This window comes from Solanum stenotomum, chromosome 1, assembly GCF_019186545.1.
Source record: "Solanum stenotomum isolate F172 chromosome 1, ASM1918654v1, whole genome shotgun sequence".
NCBI lineage: Eukaryota > Viridiplantae > Streptophyta > Magnoliopsida > Solanales > Solanaceae > Solanum > Solanum stenotomum.
The window spans coordinates 9648906-9667267 of record NC_064282.1 but is presented as its reverse complement, the minus strand read 5'-3'; the positions used below and the strand labels follow the sequence as shown (position 1 = coordinate 9667267).

The following is an 18362-nucleotide window of genomic DNA, read 5'->3' as shown; positions in this document are numbered from 1 at the left end:
CACAAAATAAAGTGATACTATATTGTTTAGGGTTGATCCTTTATGATAATTGCACATATTTTCTTCATCTCAAATTTAATTCGTCATATTAAAAATTAAAATTAATCTATTTTCTTATAAACGTGATCATACTTCATTTTTTTTTATGAAGGTTACCTAGACCAATTTGACTATGCCCTAAACAAATTAAATTTTATTTGAATCACAGCTCCCTTTTATAAGAGCAAAAATCAGACAATTTATTGTATATACGTATTTTTGGTCGATCAATGTGTACAGTTTATTCTCGATCCTAAATTTTTTGTAGATCAATATGTACAGTTTATTCACGTTAACATTTCACTTAAGCAAAATTTAACAAGGATATGTCGTCAGGAAACAAAAGTGTAGATAGTTTTTTTGGACTAATAATTTAAAGGGCAACTTAATTACATATAAACATATAATATAAAGTTCTTTTTTTTTAATGGGAGATGACTTTAATCACGCTTAACAAACTTTTTTATGATAACAAGTGCATAACATGCGAGTACTCCATAACATGCAATGTATATTTAATATTATTATTATTATATATACATGTGTATATATGTAGTCATTTAGAAAATATCTACTAACATTATTTTCTTCTCCTTCCTCCCTAGCTAGGTCACCCACCATATATCCTATAAAAATTTCAAACACCAATTATCCATTGAATTAGAAGTGTTAATTTGAGTAATCGATCAAGATTCAAGAAAGAAGAAAATGAGGAACGAATTAATGATTTTTATGGTAATGGTGATTGTTCAAGTTGCGTTTGCTGGAATGATAATAATAACAAAATTAGTGATGGATAGTGGGATGGATCCTTTCGTTCAGTCAGCATATAAGCCTATTTTTGCCACCATCTCCATTGCTCCCTTTGCTTATTTCTTAGAAAGGTACACCTTTGTTTTTTTTTTTTTTTGAAATAATTAATTAAAATAAGTTAATTATATACACTGTGTATTAAAAAAATGCATTGAGAAATATATAGTACTTTAATAATAAGGGTAAAGTAGGTATAAAATGATAAATCACCTCTTGATTTTTCAAATTAAACAAGTAAAAATAAACTAATTTCTAATATAATGGACTAATAAAAATAAAGGAGGGAGTATATGATAATTATTTGATTCAGCCGCTCAAGCTAGCTTCTACTTATTATTACTAAGACCCGATATAAGTATCAATATATGTTATTTTCATTTGTCTCAATTTATATGACACAGATGAAATTAAGAGAGCCAATTAAATTTTTATATAATTTTTAAATATCTATTTGTGCATCAAGTTCAAATTCGAAGAAGATTTTAATTTATAATGAAGAAATGATATTGATGCTTTATTTTTATTTTTTTTCTATAGATCACATTCAACCAGATGACTTTTGTTAGAACTTGTCATTCTTTTTAAAGAATTATTTATTAGCAGTTGTTTGTTAAATTAAGAGTACTTACGCTTTAGTTAGTCGGTTATTCAATTTCGAATTTGGAAATAACAAATTATTTACTGAAAATTCTTTAGTAACAAATTATTTGTTACTCTCCCTTCCATACTCTATTAATTATCCATGCTATAAATAGTTATCTAAAATTAGTTGTTAATATACAAAATTAAGATAAAATTAATTTTTTTTATATATATTTTTAAAAAGGTTAAAAAAGTAAAAATGAAAAATGTATAACTTGTTTGGGACGGAGGAGTATTTCTCTTTTGTCCGTTTTCTGATTGATCAACAATACTTTTTCTAGTAGCACTACTCCTTTTGCTTTTTTGTTTTGTTGTTTTCTGCTCTTGTTACATTTTATTATATCTTTAGGATGTTTGCTTTTTTAGTTTCTCCTTACAATTTATTTGGCAATATTATACTTTTGAGTTTTGTCTATTACAAAACAAATAGATATATTTTTACTTGTATTTAATTTATTCATAAGGGAGTTTTTAAAATTTCTGACCCATTAACTATATATAGTAAACAAATTGAAAGCATGAACGATGAATTTTCTTTCCTTGGCAAATTAAATAGACGTGTATACTTTTTTTGTCCCTCCAATTGGAAATCGATATGTTGGGTTTTATTTGCCTTGATTTCTTACCAAAAATAGGTTTTTCTTTTAGGAAAATTTTTTGGATTTGCTAGTCCTTTTCTGGTAGAAAAATGTTTAGGACTCTATAAATAGATGCATGCTCCTTCAAATTTAATCAACATTCACAATGTAGTCTTAAGGGCTTTGAGAGTTTTGGTTATGGGGAGAATTTGCGGGACACAAGCTTGATACATTATTATCACTTGTGTGAGCCTCCCATGTATTCCCAGTGAATTGGTTGAAGTTGTTTCTCTATATACAGTGGATTGCTCATCTCCTTTATGGACGTAAGTCGATTGACCGAACCACATTAAATCTTTGTGTCTTTTGGTCTATTTCTCGTTTGTCCTATTACTCATTGTCTTTCGAGGTTTGCTTTGCTAGCTTTCGCATTACACCTGATTATTTCGATCCTAACACGATAACATATAATCTTTTATCACATTCTTTTTTTTTTTTTTGGTTTGTTAATTATATTTCTCTTATTTCCTCATCTTGTGACAGGAAAACTAGACCCAAGATGACACGCTCTATTCTTTTTCAGATATTTTTGTGTTCTATTTTCGGGTAAGGTAGTCATTGTCATAAAATTTCAAATTTTATAAATAAAAAATTAGAGATCATAATTCATATTTACCGACTATAACTTATTTGAGATTAATATATTATTGTTGTTATCATACTTCCTAATTATAACTCACTGTTACTCTTCGTGAAATATGCAGGATAACGGCGAACCAATATGCATATTTTATTGGGTTAAATAATTCAACTCCAACAATTGCTTCCGCTATTGATAATCTAATCCCAGCTTTCACCTTTATCATAGCCGTACCCTTGGGGTAATTAATTAATTTCTCTACAATTCAAAAGTAAAAGAAAATAATAATCAAATTGGAACATGATAAATAAATAAATTGGTGTAAATAACTTTAATTTTGTGGGTGCAGGGTTGAAAAAATGGGATTAAGAAGTATAGCAGGACAAGCCAAGTTTTGGGGGACAATAGTTTGTGTTGGAGGTGCAATGTTATTGTCATTATATCATGGAAAAGTTGTTATTGGTCAATTAGGATTTCACTGGAAATATGAAGAAAATACAGGCAAAGATGTCAATTCTTCCCATTCCAACTTCTTTTTAGGACCTTTTTTACTTATAATGGCCAGTCTCACTTATGCCATTTGGTTAATCATTCAGGTAACACTTATTGATTAATCATGATTATAGAATAATTATGCGTATTCAAGATAATGTGTTTATTGATTGATGTGATGTAAACACATAATTTTTTGCTGTTTTTTGGTTAATTAGGGAAGGGTAAGTGAGAAGTATGCAGCTCCATATACATGCATAACGTTGATGTGCTTAATGGCAAGTGTGGAGAGTGTCATTATTGGATTTTGTGTCGTTCCAAAACTTTCTGAATGGGCTTTAAATCCCATTAGAGCTATCTCTGTCGTCTATAATGTATGACTCTTTTCGCTTTTATAACTTGCATTCTTCTATATAATACAAACAAATGTCGATTTTTAATTCCTCAATAATTGATAATTAAATGTCTATTTTAGTCCCTATGATATCTAACTAAATATATTAATTAGATTTTCATTCCAAATTTTCTTTTGTTGATGTTGATAACAGGGAGTTGTGAGTACATCATTTGCATATTTTCTGAGCTCTTGGTGCATTGAGAAAAAAGGTCCTTTATATGTCTCGATGTTCAATCCATTGTTGTTGGTTATTTCTGCATTTCTCAGTTGGACTTTGCTTCGTGAGAAATTGTACCTTGGAGTGTAAGTATATAAAGCCAAATACTTTCTTTTCATATTGTAAGCTAATTATAATTTTCTTGGTAAAACATTTAGCATTTGTTTGATCATTTTTTGAAATATATCAGAGTGGTAGGGTCAATCATAGTAGTGGTTGGGCTTTACGGATTTTTGTGGGGCAAAAAGATAGAGACAAATGCAGAGGATATTGAAGTAAATAAAGAGAAGATGAAGCAGTTCATGAATAAATCAGTTGATTTGGAGTTACAATTACCCAAATCTAATGATCATCATCTAGAGTCGAAGCAGATATCATCAGAATTAACCAAAACTAAATCATGAGACGAGAATTGTCCAAGACCATAGAAACAGACCACTCAACCGGTGGCTACTAACCACCAATATGGTACTTCTTCACAAGTTCATATCTTTGTAGTTTTTAATTTAAAATTGTAAATGTTATTAATTGTTAGTTGATAATTGGATTTGTAAACGGACTATCAAGTTCCAAATCTCCAAAGGCTCTAAACTTCTTGTCAAAATGTTCATCAGCAATGATGATTGGAACATGGACAAATTCATAGAGTTTCTCTCAAACCACATCTGTGAGAATATTTGTACAATCACAACAACAAATAAAGAATTTTGTTGTAATTATTTATCGGATTAATGTAATTGCCACTATATTGTACTTAGCATTAATAATATAATATGACTATTTATAACCAACATTTTATATAAATGTAGCTAAAGATTTTAGTGACACTAGATGCAATAACATTAACTCAATTGCAGTTAAATATATTTAATTGAGTGATTTTTGAGTTATAAAACAAAGTTGAGTGACTTTTTTAATCAACTATTCAAAGTTGAGTGACCATATGAGATATTAACTCTTACAACAAATAAAATTTTTTGTAATAATTATTTATTGGATTATATTAACTGTCACTATATTATACTTAGCATTAATAATATAATATGACTATTTATGATTCATACTCTATATAATTACAGTTAAAAATTTAATAATTCGAAATACAATGACATTAACTTAATTGCAACTAAATTTCTTTAATCTATTGCCAATGTCTCTTTTGTTGCATTGATAATAGAGTTAGAAAATCATGAAAGGGTGGATCAAATTCTTTGGGACAAATACTCTAATAAAGCTGCTTGGGACAATAACCTCTGATTAACAAGGTATGCCATTCTCAGTTCAGATCCGTGCACCCTTCACAATATAGTAAAAGCAAAGACAACTTAAGGGATGATTCAAGGATGAGACTATAAAGGTTTGTTTGTTTTAGGCCAAAAAAACATTTTAATACTGAATTTTATGATTGTAATTTCACTTAAAATAATATTGAAGATTGTAAAACATACAAAATTTATATAAAAAAAGGAAAGAAAGAAAGAAAGAAAAGCTATCTAATTTTTAGCAAAATATTTTAGAAACTAATTTGTATTGAAACTTAAACTTTATATTAACAAATAAAGTTTTTACAATAACATCCAAGTTAACATATTTAAAATAAATGGCTAACATCTTATTAACTAAAATTATTTTTTTCTTTTATAAAAATTATAATATTAGTACGTGAAGTTAAGCAATTTATATCTTTTAAAATACTATATTAAAAACAAGTACTAGGTAAGAACAGAAAAAGAAATTCTACATTAATTATTATTATTTTTGTTATGATTATATATGTAAGGTCTTTTATTAAAATTTGACTTTATGCGATTAATTTTATAAAGACACCCTTGAAAAACTTAATGTGGAGGAAAATTGGGTATACAAAAGGACTACACTAATCTAATCCTCAATGAATTTTTTGTTGATCAAGCATAGATAACCCAACCTTAACAGTTAACACTTACCCAAGATTACTTATATTAAACGGAACCCTTAACATTCGGCCTCTAAATGATGTTCAACCTCTAAATGATAAGATATTTTGTGATGTTCTTCCATTGCGATTACGATATGTTTGTTGCATCGTTTTAGGAACCTGCCCTTCTATATATGTTCCATCAATCGCACCAACACAATCCTATCAAATAAAAAATACATCAATATTAGTTTAGTGAACATAAAATAAATTGGAAGCATTATAGAATGCACTTCATAAAAATAATGTTTGTAAGAGTAATAAAAATAGTGCTTCCAAGACAATGCAAAGTCATAAAATAAATATTTTCTCTTTAAACAAAGTTGATAGGAAATATGTAACTAAATACTAATAACTTACCCATAAAATATAAATGTGCACTTATTAAGGCCATAAAATAAATTTATTACTCAACAATCGGTTGGTGTGAGTTAAAGTGACTATATGTTGGTGAGAATAATAAATTTTAAAAAGTAATGATGTGATTATAAATTTTATTTACATATGAAATAAATGGTTAGTAGATATAAATGTGGGGTTGTTTTAACAAAATATAAACTCGTGGATCAATTTTTGTATTAAAATATCTCAAATCATGATATGAAATTCCCATATAATTTCATATCATGGTTTTTGAAGAATATGAAATCACATCTCATGATATGGAATCATGAGATGGAATCAGCGTAAAATTGCATATCCAAACGCTGATTCCATCTCACGATACCATATCGTGATATGATATCGCATTCCAAACACCTACTAACTTAAAGAATTAGAATCTCGAATTCATCATAAACTTTAAATCAACTCTGAGTACAATAATAGACACGCTTTTATGCACCGAAGGCTGAGGCACACAAAAAAAAAGGCAATATGAAGAGGATATTTTTTAGCAGAATACTAAAATGACCCTTATTGTTAAATCTCTTTCACAAAAAATAGCTTGCCAAAAGTTAATTTATTTATGCTTTTTTTGTTGTGACAGGACGTTTTGCCGTTTTGGGACTCAAAGAATTGATCAATTATTTGATCTTCTATTTTTACAATGCTCTTTTTTAATTCAATAATTGAAGCCTTCTTTTAGTTTTCTTTTCTGTCATTCGCAGTTCAGTCCTTTTCAAATCAATGTATCAGAAAAAAAAAATAAACCGATACTATATGATTTGGGGTCTACACCCTTTACTAATAATTGCACATAATTCTTTTAATTTAAAATTAGTGTATTTTCTCTTATTATATAAGAGAGACTTCATGCTGAAGCAGACACGTTTTTGTCGACGTGCCTGCCTCAGCGTGTTTTGAGAAAAAAAATTATAAAAAAAATACTTTTTTTTATTCTACTTTAATTTATTTAGTGTATAACTTTTCAAAATTTGAAATCCATTTTAGCTATGACTTTTACTTTTAAATTCATATTCTTTAGTTATAACTTTATTATTTTGAATGTCAATAATATTTATTTATATGTTGAAACTACTGAGTAAAAAATCAACTAATGATGACGAAAAATATTTTAATTATGGACATCTTCACATTAAATTTGTGCAAACAAAAAGTAATTAACAAATTAAAATATCTAAAAATTATATTAAAATTTAATTGATTTTCTAAATTTTATCTATAAAACATAAATTAAAATAAAAAAATAATAGATATTGAAACCGTCCTAGCACGGACACCTGTGACTGGTACATATAAAAGTCATACTTTAGCTTGTAAAGGTGACTTAATTAACCAATTTGACTATGCCTAAAACAATTTTTTATTTAAGTCATATCTTTTACGATAGAGAAAAGTGGAAAACTATACAATTATTTTATATACATATATTTAATCGTTGAAAGTCTAACAATAATCCATTTGAATCCCACCTCCAACAAACATGTTTTTCAATTAAAAAGTTTCTTATATATACATAATCTTAGTGATTAATGAAGTTAAAATTTACATTATAATCACGATCTGAAGTATCTAATCCTAACAATCTTATTCATCAATTATGTTAATTGTTAACATGAACAAAAAGACTTGTTTATCATAACCAATTCATCATGAACACAATTATCATTATGATAATTAACCAATTGACACATCGAGACAATCATAATTATACATAGCATGTAATTTATGGGTAAAAAACTAAATGCAACATATAATATAATATAAACTTGTACATTTCAACAGATAAAATTTTATTTTACTCCAAAACTAGTTAAAGAGTAAATTAAATTGAATAGGTCATTTCATAATAACTTTAATTAAAACAGGAAACATATATATATAAATTCCTCTTTAAACTTGTTCAATCCGAAAAAAACTATTTCCACCTGTCAACTTTACGAACGACTTATTAATTCCTTAATATTGTTGTTTGAAGTATAGCTAAAAGCCCTCAGACAAATCATATGCGGTGTAAAACCATATTCAAAATTTCAAAGATGCCATAGCAAATGTGAAAGTAATTATTACTTGGGAGAAGCCAAGAAGCGGTGAAGAAAAAAAGGAATCGAACAACAAAAAAGGGGGAAGGCCCCCACAAAAATTCACTGTCTTAATTATCACAACTTGTACCTAGTTACTTGTTTGAGATATAATTACTATATATTAACAAAAAAAAAGATTAAGAATAGTTTAATTGGACAAACCCAATTAAAAGGTGCCATGCGTATCATTTAATTTAGGTTCATGTTAATTTCTTTTTTCAGCTTTCATGCCCCCTTTAATATAGTAAATATTGGCAATAGAGAGTTGTTCTAATGATAAATATCCTAATTTTTAATCTTAAGATAATTAGTTCGAATCACAGAGTAAATTTTGATAATAAAGAGTTGTTCTAATAGTAAATATCTTAATTTTTAATCTTAAAAGATAATTAGTTTGAATGACAAAGGGAAAATAGTTAAATATAATATTATTGCTTCTACAATTTAGGTATTTTTCCACTAAAATATTCCAAAAACTGAAAATATGTCGTGGGTCAGAAGAACATGTAGACATAAGATCTATTTATTCCAATAAATATATATGCTGTTTATATAGACACTACTCACTAGACCATTCGATCAGTTCTATTCTCTAAAGTCAAAAAAAACTTAGGCCCGTTTGCCTATGCGATATAAAATTATGATAAAAAATCATGATATGAAATTATGAGATGGAGTTGAAGTTTGTTTGGACATGCAATTTTGGAGTTTTTATGTTGTATATTTATCATAAACATAAGAATCTCATAAGTTGTAAGACTATTATAATAGTCTCAATTATTTATTCAATCTTACCAAATAAATAAAATTTTATAAATCGCATAATAATAAATTATTATAAGCATTGTGATCAGTCTTTTTTACTTAATATAGATGAATTTTTTTTATTAAACATTAAAGTACTAGTAATAAATTTGGTTGATAAATAAATTTGATAATGAACTTGATGAATATAAATGATAAAGTAGGAATTGATTTAAAGTAATAATAAATTTTATGTTGGTGAGGATAATAATTTTTAAAAAGTAATGATATGATTATAAATTTTATTTACATATGAAATAAATGGCTAATAGATATAAATGTGGGGTTGTTTTAACAAAATATAAACTTATGGGTCAATTTTTTTATTTAAAAAAATCTCAAATCATGATAAAGAATTCACCTATCATGGTTTTTAAAGAATATGCTCATGATATGAAATCATAATGTTGATTTTATCTCACAATTTCATATCGTGATATGATATCGAATGATCAAACGCCTCTATATCTAAATTAATCTTCCATTGATTTCATAATTCATATACGAATCTATTGAGTAAATAAGAAAATAAAAAATACTCATGTAAACATGTCCATTCATTTGTAATTTTTTAACCAAAACATTAGAGATACTATATTTTTCGCCGTACAAAACTCTCTTAATTTCTATGATTCTGTTTGTTTTTGTAATAAATTAAATCTTGAGTCAAATTCATTTTCGAAAGCTAGCCCACAATTAGAAAGCTCATATAATTAGAAGATCAGTACCCATCTCTTTCTTATCCGATGTGGTGGGGGATAGTCGCATAAGCGACGCCTAATCAACCCTCTGATGCATCTTTGTTGGGCCTAATCAATTAAAATATATATATAGTTTCTTTACTTATTATTTTGTCTATATAAATTAGAAGATTAAATATATACCCCTATATAATTTTTAAAAAACTCTAAAGTCAAAAAATAAATTTAAAACTAATTTTCTCACTTTCGTAAGATGAAGGGTATATGTGAGCTCTTTTTGTAACAGTAAGGATATATGTGAGGCATTTGTATAACAATAAGGGTATATATGAGCCACTTTCATAACGAGGGTATATCAGTTCTAAATGACAAAGTTAAAGGATATATTAAGCCATTTTCCCAACTTTTTATGATGACAAATGTACACCATCTAGTTGTTATATTATAAAATTATATACATGCGTGCATAAATGTGGTCGCTCCGAAAATAGTACTAACATTTATTCTCCTTCGAATACTCCCTTAATTCGATCCATTAAAAAATGACAATTATTTTTAATAAGAACTATCAAAGTGAACCAGATAGGGAATAGTACGTTCCTTAATATATTTGTAATACTAATTAGCTAGTTCAGTACCCTCCTATAAATATATAGTTCCTTACGCCTATTATCGTACACAAATCACCATCATTCTCCTCCCTTTAATTTGGCCTTGAAGGAAGAATTTGATTCTGACTTGGTAGAGCTTGTGCAGCCATTAAACTATTGGAAGTAGTGTTTAATTTGAGCGATCGATCGATCGATCGATCAAGAAGGAAGAAAATGGGGAATGAATTGTTGGCTTTTGTGGTAATGGTGATTGTGCAATTAGGGTTTGCCGGAATGATAATAATATCAAAGTTAGTGATGGATGGTGGCATGAATCCTTTTGTTCAGTCAGCTTATAGGCCTATTTTTGCAACTATCTCCATTGCTCCATTTGCTTTCTACTTCGAGAGGTATCTCATGTTCAAAACACCAAAATTCACACACATTTCTCTTTTTAATAAGTTTTATGCAACACAAGTCCATATTTATCAATTGATGGCTTTTGTCCCTGCAATTGGAAATCGAAAACATAATATTTTATCTCTTGAATCAGCTTTTTTTTTAATTTACTCATGCATCTTGTTTTCTGACAGGAAAAATGAATCCAAGTTGACAATCTCTGTTCTTTTCCAGATATTTTTGTGTTCTATTTTCGGGTAAGAATTTTCTTTTCTATTTGAAATAATAAATACACGTACGTGGCATGTGAGTTACACAATGGAAAAGTGAGAAACGAATTATTTGAGGTTCTATAGTGAAAAAAAACTCTTTAATGAAACTTTAACCTTAACTGACCATGATCTCATAGTTGTTGTATATAATTAGACACTCGAAATTTCACTCTTTTTTTTAATGGCAGGATAACAGCGAACCAATATGCATGGTTCATCGGCTTAACGAATTCAACTCCAACGATTGCTTCTGCCATTGATAATCTAATCCCAGCTTTCACATTTATCATAGCCGTACCCTTGGGGTAATTCATTGTATTTTCTCTACAAATATTCAAAAGTAAAATAAAAAATAAAAATTGGAACATGATTAATAAATAAATAATTTTAATTTTGTGGGTGCAGGATTGAAAAATTGGGATTAAGAAGTATAGCAGGACAAGCTAAGTTTTGGGGTACAATAGTATGCGTTGGAGGTGCAATGTTATTGTCATTATATCATGGAAAAGTTGTTATTGGTCAGTTAGGATTTCACTGGAAATTTGCAGAAAATACAGTCAAAGATGTCAATTCCAACTTCTTTTTAGGACCTTTTTTACTTATAGTATGCAGTCTTACTTATGCCATTTGGTTAATCATTCAGGTAATATATACTACTATATACACCATCCACACGCAGCTCTAATTTTTTGAAAAGTAAAAAAACTAGTACTACTTTAGTTCTAACAAATCTTTTTGTTGGTTAAATTAGACAAAGGTAAATGAGAAGTATGCAGCTCCATATACATGCATAACTTTGATGTGCTTAATGGCAAGTGTGGAGAGTGTCATTATTGGCTTTTGCATCGTCCCTAAACTTTCTGAATGGGCTTTAAACCCCATTAGAGCTCTCTCTGTGGTCTATAATGTACGACTCTAGCTTTGCTTATCTATTTAATAACTTACTTATGTAACGAATTTATATATAGAACTCCATCTGTCCCAATTTATGTGGTATCTTTCAGATTTCGATATTCAAACAAGTTATATCCTTGACACTAAATTTTGCATTTATCTTTTTAATTGTCAATTATTGTGACTTATACTACTTTTTACGTAGTTTACAAATATTTTTAAGATTTCATGCACGTCAAACTTAAATTGTTTGAATCTTGAAAAACAAAAAATCCACGTAAATTGGGACAGAAAAAGTATAATTTAACATGCTAAAATTATGGATACCTTATCCTATTCAATTATAAGTTACGAATTTCACTTTTTCTTTGATTAATTAAAGGAAGACTAGAAAGTATCATATGGAGTTATTTGTTTATGATCATGATAAGTTTTATTTAATGTTGAAAACAGGGAGCTGTGAGTACATCATTAGTATTTTTCCTGAGCTCATGGTGCATCGAGAAAAAAGGTCCTTTATATGTCTCGATGTTCAATCCGTTATTGTTGGTTATTTCTGCATTTCTCAGTTGGACTTTGCTTCGTGAGAAATTATACCTTGGAGTGTAAGCATATAAAGCCAAATACTTTATTTTCATATTGTAAGCTAATTACTATAAAAAAATAATTGTAAAACATTTAGCATTTGTTTGATCATTTGTTGAAATATATCAGAGTTGTAGGGTCAATCATAGTAGTGGCTGGGCTTTACGGATTTTTGTGGGGCAAAAAGATGGAGACAAATGCAGAGGATATTGAAGTAAATAAAGAGAAGATGAATCAGTTGAGTAAATGTAAATCAATTGATTTGGAATTACAATTACCCAACTCTAATGATCAGAATTAGCCAAAACTAAACTCCAAATATGAGGAATTGGAGTTGTAATTGTAACAAGTACTAAAATTAATCTCTTCCAATTTGTGTATTGGACAATATATGAATAAAACCATTTACCTTTCCCATCATATGGATTATTCGCAAGTTTTTCAAATCATGTCAGGTTCTATATTTTTGAAGCATCTCCTTCCTTTGTTGTTAACTCCCTAGAAAGAGATGCTAATAAAACTACTTCATATAGATCAGTTCTCTTTTGTATGAATTACTCTCAATTATTAAATAAAAAAATCCTTCAGTTCTAAAGTAAAACAAAGATGTATTTTGTTTTATATGTCTTATCTATATTCAATAATATATTATTCCCTTTGTCCACTTTTATTTGTCATATTGCGTTTTTCGAAAGTTAATTTGACTAATTTTTAAAGTTAAATTAGATTACGTTAATTCGATATTTTTTTTAAAAAAATCATATATTCAAAAACTATACGAAAAGTACTATAAGTTGCAATTTTTTGCATATCAATATGATGAAAATATACATCGTAAAATATTGGTCAAAGTTCTTATTGTTTGACTCTAAAAAAGGAAACCATGACAATTAATTGTGGACGGAGGGAGTATTAAATATGGGCTGTTGCCTATGGATGTGTATGTTCGGTAGAAAGGAAACGATTTTCATGATAAATATTTTTCAGAAAAATAGATGAATATTTTACTCATTCTTTTGTGTTGTATTTGATACGTAAGTAAAAAAATTATTCTAAAAATATTTATATATATTTTAGATAAATAATATGGAATATTGTGTTACTATAGGGAAGTGGGGTGGTGGCCTGGTGGAAATGGGATGGGATGAAGATAAGATGTGTTGTAGAGTTGAAAGGAGTCATAAGACACAATTCAACATGAAAAGTCGTTTTCCACATTTTTAAAACGTTCTCTTTCCGATAAAATATATTTTCAAAAACTTTTTTGACCAATAAAATACACCACGTGTATATTCAGTCATTTCCGCTCATAATTTTCTCCATTTCAATATCTCTTGCATACGAGCTATACACATTCGACGTCGTTAATCCCAACGAATGGCTGATTAGTTTAGATTTAATAATGAGAATTTTACACAAATATCATAGTGTTAAGAATTAATTACATTATATCTCTATCATTTTTTAAATTACAAAAATCTCTTAAATTTGGTGGAATTCAAATACATCCCAAAAACGTCCCTGTACATCGCATTTCAATTTCGAATACACCGCTCAACATTTCGATACATCACTTATAGTGATGTATCTGACCGATACATCACATATAGTGATGTATTACGTCTCGAGACATCGCGTTTAATGATGTATGACGTCCCGATACATCGTGTAAAGTGATGTATCCGATTGATACATAGCGTAAAGTAATGTATTTGACCGATACATCACGTAAATATGTATCAGAGAATAAGAGAGAGTAGGAATTTTTGTAATTTTTTCAAATGATACGAAATTTTAGAAATATGATAAAATAAGTTCGTGTATTTAGATAATTTTTTCTTATATTTTGTATAAGTCAATAAAGAGCTTTCTAGCGAAAAATACTTGATTTTCAGGGTTTCCAAAGGAAAAACTCTTCATTTTCAAATAAATCCTCGTCATATAATATATCCCAACACACCTAAGACTAATTCATTTTTGGTCGATTTCAAAAATAAAAAACTTGTCATTCACTATTAAATGAAAATTATATGTACATCCAATAATTCTAAATATTGCTTCAAATCAATTTTGATGCAATTGTTCTACAATAATATTTAACTATTTGTTTATAATTTTTCCCAAAGCGTCACTATCACCGTATGTTATTTTTAAAATATGTCACTTTGTTATGGATGGATATAACCAGCAACCTTTCTAAATGTCTTTTTAAGGTGGAGATAAAGAAATTCGTTTTAATGATATTATTATTGTTGTTATAGATTTGACACTAACAATGACATTAGATGGGTGGAGATAAAGAAACTCGTCTTTTAATGATAGTATTATTGTTGTTATAGATTTGACATTGAATATGATATTAGGAATCCAAAGCCAAAAGGGCAAAAAAAATTGTCAAAAATTTTGAAAGGACACATCAATTTTTTTTTAAATCAAAAGGGTAAAATTGCTTCCGACAAAGCGATTTTCCTTTGACACAATATTAATGTCGTTATTCCGTTAAAAATAAAAATCGCTGTCCTAACAGCGATTTTGTCCAAAACTTTTTTTTCATTAAAATCGATTTTTAAGTCCAATTTTTTTTCTTCCTTAAATCGCTGCAGGGGCAGCATTTTTCTCGAATTTGGTTTTTCTAAGAAAAAAAAAACTATAATCGATCCTATGGCAGCGTTTTAATAAGATAAAAATATTTTTTTTGGGCAGCGCTTTTATTAATTTTTTTAATTATTATTTTAAAACCTCTGACAAGGCACACATTGCAAGGAAAAGGACAACAATTGCATATAAATTCTTGAATTCTGAGTATTACGGAAGAGAAATCTTAAAGGGGTTATACCTTTAAAGCAAAATGATGGCTTTGAAGGTAGGGAGTCAATTAGGCTTTGAGAAAAAATAGATAGGGCCACACATTGCAAGGAAAAGGAGAGGTAAAATCGTCATCAAGTACAATGGACCACACAAGTGTTAATTTAATTGATTTTTATGATAGTTTTCTAGATATATCAAGCTTTAATTATATCTGCCGACAAACTAAACTTCCTAATAAGTCCTTTGTTGACTTATTAGATAGAACGCTGCCCCTGCAGCGATGTAAAAAAAAGTGGACTTAAAATTACTGTTTGTGACAGCGATTTAATGGGAAAAAAGCAAAAAAAAATTTTTGGATAAAATCTCTGCTCTAGCAGCAATTTTTATTTTTAACAGAGTAACGGCGTTAATATTGTGTCAGAGAAAAATTGCTTTGTCAGGAGCGATTTTGCCCTTTTGATTTAAAAAAATTTGACGTGCCCTTTCGAAATTTTTAGCAATTTTTTTTGCCCCTTTGGCTTCGAGGTGGTTAGTTGTCCTGTTGATGATTAAAAAAAAAAAAAAACTATGCACCACACTTTCATTGGTGAAAAATTACCCAAGAAATGTGAAATTTTATTGGAAATTCTATTGGAATCTTTTGAGGAATTACCTAACTTAAAAGTGATGGAATATCAATTCGAAAAGATCTTTCCATTGGACTACTTTATAATTTACTTCTATATTAATTTATCAGGATATGTGAAAAATAAGATATTTAATTATATATGGAAGTAACAATTTGCACATCTTTCATCGATAACCTTTGAACCTCACATACTAGATTTCATACGAATAGAGTTCCTTTGATATAAACAAATAAAGAAATATTTTGTATGTAAATGATCCCGTTGAGATGCTAAGCAATATTTTTCTCTGTTGTGATCTCGTTAACTTATATGTTTTCTACATGAACTTCTTTCGTGAGCAATCATTGATACCAAATTAGAACAAAAAATAAAAAAAAAATGGAACATTGGGTCAAGTCTATTGTCATGGACTTAGAGTCTCACTAAAGCTCCATAGGGCACTTGACAACTTACTTCACTAATCTTTAAATGATTTACAAATGTAAAGAAAGACTTAGAAAGCTTTATGAAGTGCTTACACTTTGTTGAATGATTTACAAATGAGAACCCTCTATTTATACTATTTTCTAGGGGCTAAAGTGTAAATAAAAATTATTACACAAGTCTTTACTTATTTACAATCTAGTCTCTTTTCTAGAATTCTCTACTAGCTAAAGTTTTCTAAAATATTTTCTAAGGCATTCTAAGGTGTTCAACGAAACGATCTAAGGAATTCTAGAGTCTTTCACTAATCTCTCCATAGCTCTACATTCTTTATTTTTATTTTTATGTCAAATTTGAAGCACAAAGTGACAGGTCATGACACTATGCACCCCTAGCTTTGTAATTTTTAATTAATTTGTTAATATAAAAACCAAGCCACCATACGACAATAATTTCTGTTTTTAAAAAATGAATTCATCAACTTGAAACTAAATTTAAATAGTTAATACACTTTACTTTAATTGCCGTGTCAACATGTTTGTGGTGTATATTTAATTACTTCACTCATGTTCTTATCTTTATATAAGTAATTTCCTTTTGATAACTTTCGTCCTTTAACGTTTAGCGCTGTCCCCTAATTATATTAGGGAAATCCTTTTGAAAAAGCCATATTTCTTAACAAGAATTTAATTTTAATTAAAGGAAAGAATGGACGTGAGTGATTTGAAATGAGTGTATATATATAGCTAGGTCCCTCAGGAGGAGTTTAATTTTCATAATGTTATGCTTTTTTTCCATTGTGCAAACATAAGTTGTATGACATTATTTTATGATATATGCTCTACACTATTAAAGACGGGTCAAACTCTCTTTTTTAAGCTTTTCTTTTTAAAAGTTGTTTATCATCGAGCATTATCTTGTGTCTTCCTCCCCTATTATTATATTATACTAGTATACGTGTCCACTTGTTGCGCGGAAAATTTAAAATATAATAATTTTATAATAATAATAATAATAACTGATAAAATGTATTATGGACTTAATAATATATTTAATTTATTATAATAATATAATAATATAAATCATTAACTTATTTATTTGAGTACATTAAATCAACATTAATTTATTTTATTGTATTAAAATATTATATCTATAGTTGTATTAGCTATGCTTTTAGTTTTATAAGATATTACATTGAAATTTTTCTAAGAATACTATTAATTTTATAATTATTTTATCTTGATTAAATATGAAATACTTCAAATAATTTTATGTGTTTGTCTTTTCATATAAAAATATTTGACATCATGAGATTAAACGGCATGTTGATACATGATTTTCAAAATATTATTTTCATATTAAATTTGTGTAAAAATATAATATGAATGTATTAGATATTTTGAATTTGAATTGTATCAAAATACGTATGGATATGAATGAGAGGTTGTTGATTTGAACTTTATCCGCTAAAGTATATTGTGTGTAATTATAGTTATCTTGTATTCAAATTAAATTAAAAATTAAAAATTATACCATATATTTTAGAATTGTAATTTTCAATTTAAATGAATCTTTTCATATAATATAATGAATTCTTAAATCATACTATGATATATTTTACTCCTATTTAGAAATGGGAGTTTGGGAGGACCAACATTGCACTAAAGAGTTGGACTAAAAGCTATAGAAATTGTACATTGAGGCCCACCAAAAAGATGAACTATTCTTTTTTTCTACTTTCCATTCTCCCCTTTTACTCTCTTTAGTTTATCTTCCATCTTAAATTTTTCATAGATCTTTAAAATATTTTGAATTATTAATTATTATGAATTATAATGTTTTGATTTTTACGTAGTTTACAAATATATAAATTTCATTTTTAAAAAATTGAAGATATCATACGCAAATTTATTAATTATTATGAATTATAATGTTTTGATTTTTACGTAGTTTACAAATATATAAATTTCATTTTTAAAAAATTGAAGATATCATA

General features: G+C 27.8%; 3 protein-coding genes across 5 annotated transcripts in view; 2 read left to right on the top strand and 1 right to left on the bottom strand.

The window, feature by feature from the left end:
* LOC125867153 (ADP-ribosylation factor 1) overlaps positions 1-18362 on the bottom strand; it is a 64663-nt gene that overhangs the window by 38466 nt on the left and 7835 nt on the right. The gene's annotated exons all lie outside the window — the stretch shown is intronic.
* LOC125867022 (WAT1-related protein At1g09380-like) lies at positions 624-4516 on the top strand. The gene is made up of 7 exons (XM_049547445.1): positions 624-923; positions 2616-2678; positions 2837-2953; positions 3062-3308; positions 3423-3578; positions 3753-3904; positions 4009-4516. The coding sequence occupies exons 1-7, from the start codon at positions 748-750 to the stop codon at positions 4220-4222; spliced, it is 1125 nt and encodes a 374-aa protein (XP_049403402.1). The 5' UTR covers positions 624-747; the 3' UTR covers positions 4223-4516.
* LOC125867032 (WAT1-related protein At1g09380-like) lies at positions 10476-12919 on the top strand. Of its 2 annotated transcripts, none has more exons than XM_049547463.1 (7): positions 10476-10766; positions 10950-11012; positions 11216-11332; positions 11433-11670; positions 11785-11934; positions 12375-12526; positions 12636-12919. In XM_049547463.1, the coding sequence occupies exons 1-7, from the start codon at positions 10591-10593 to the stop codon at positions 12805-12807; spliced, it is 1068 nt and encodes a 355-aa protein (XP_049403420.1). In that variant the 5' UTR covers positions 10476-10590; the 3' UTR covers positions 12808-12919. The 2 variants fall into 2 exon arrangements, with proteins under 2 accessions (XP_049403420.1, XP_049403413.1); XM_049547456.1 differs by having other exon boundaries at positions 11779-11934.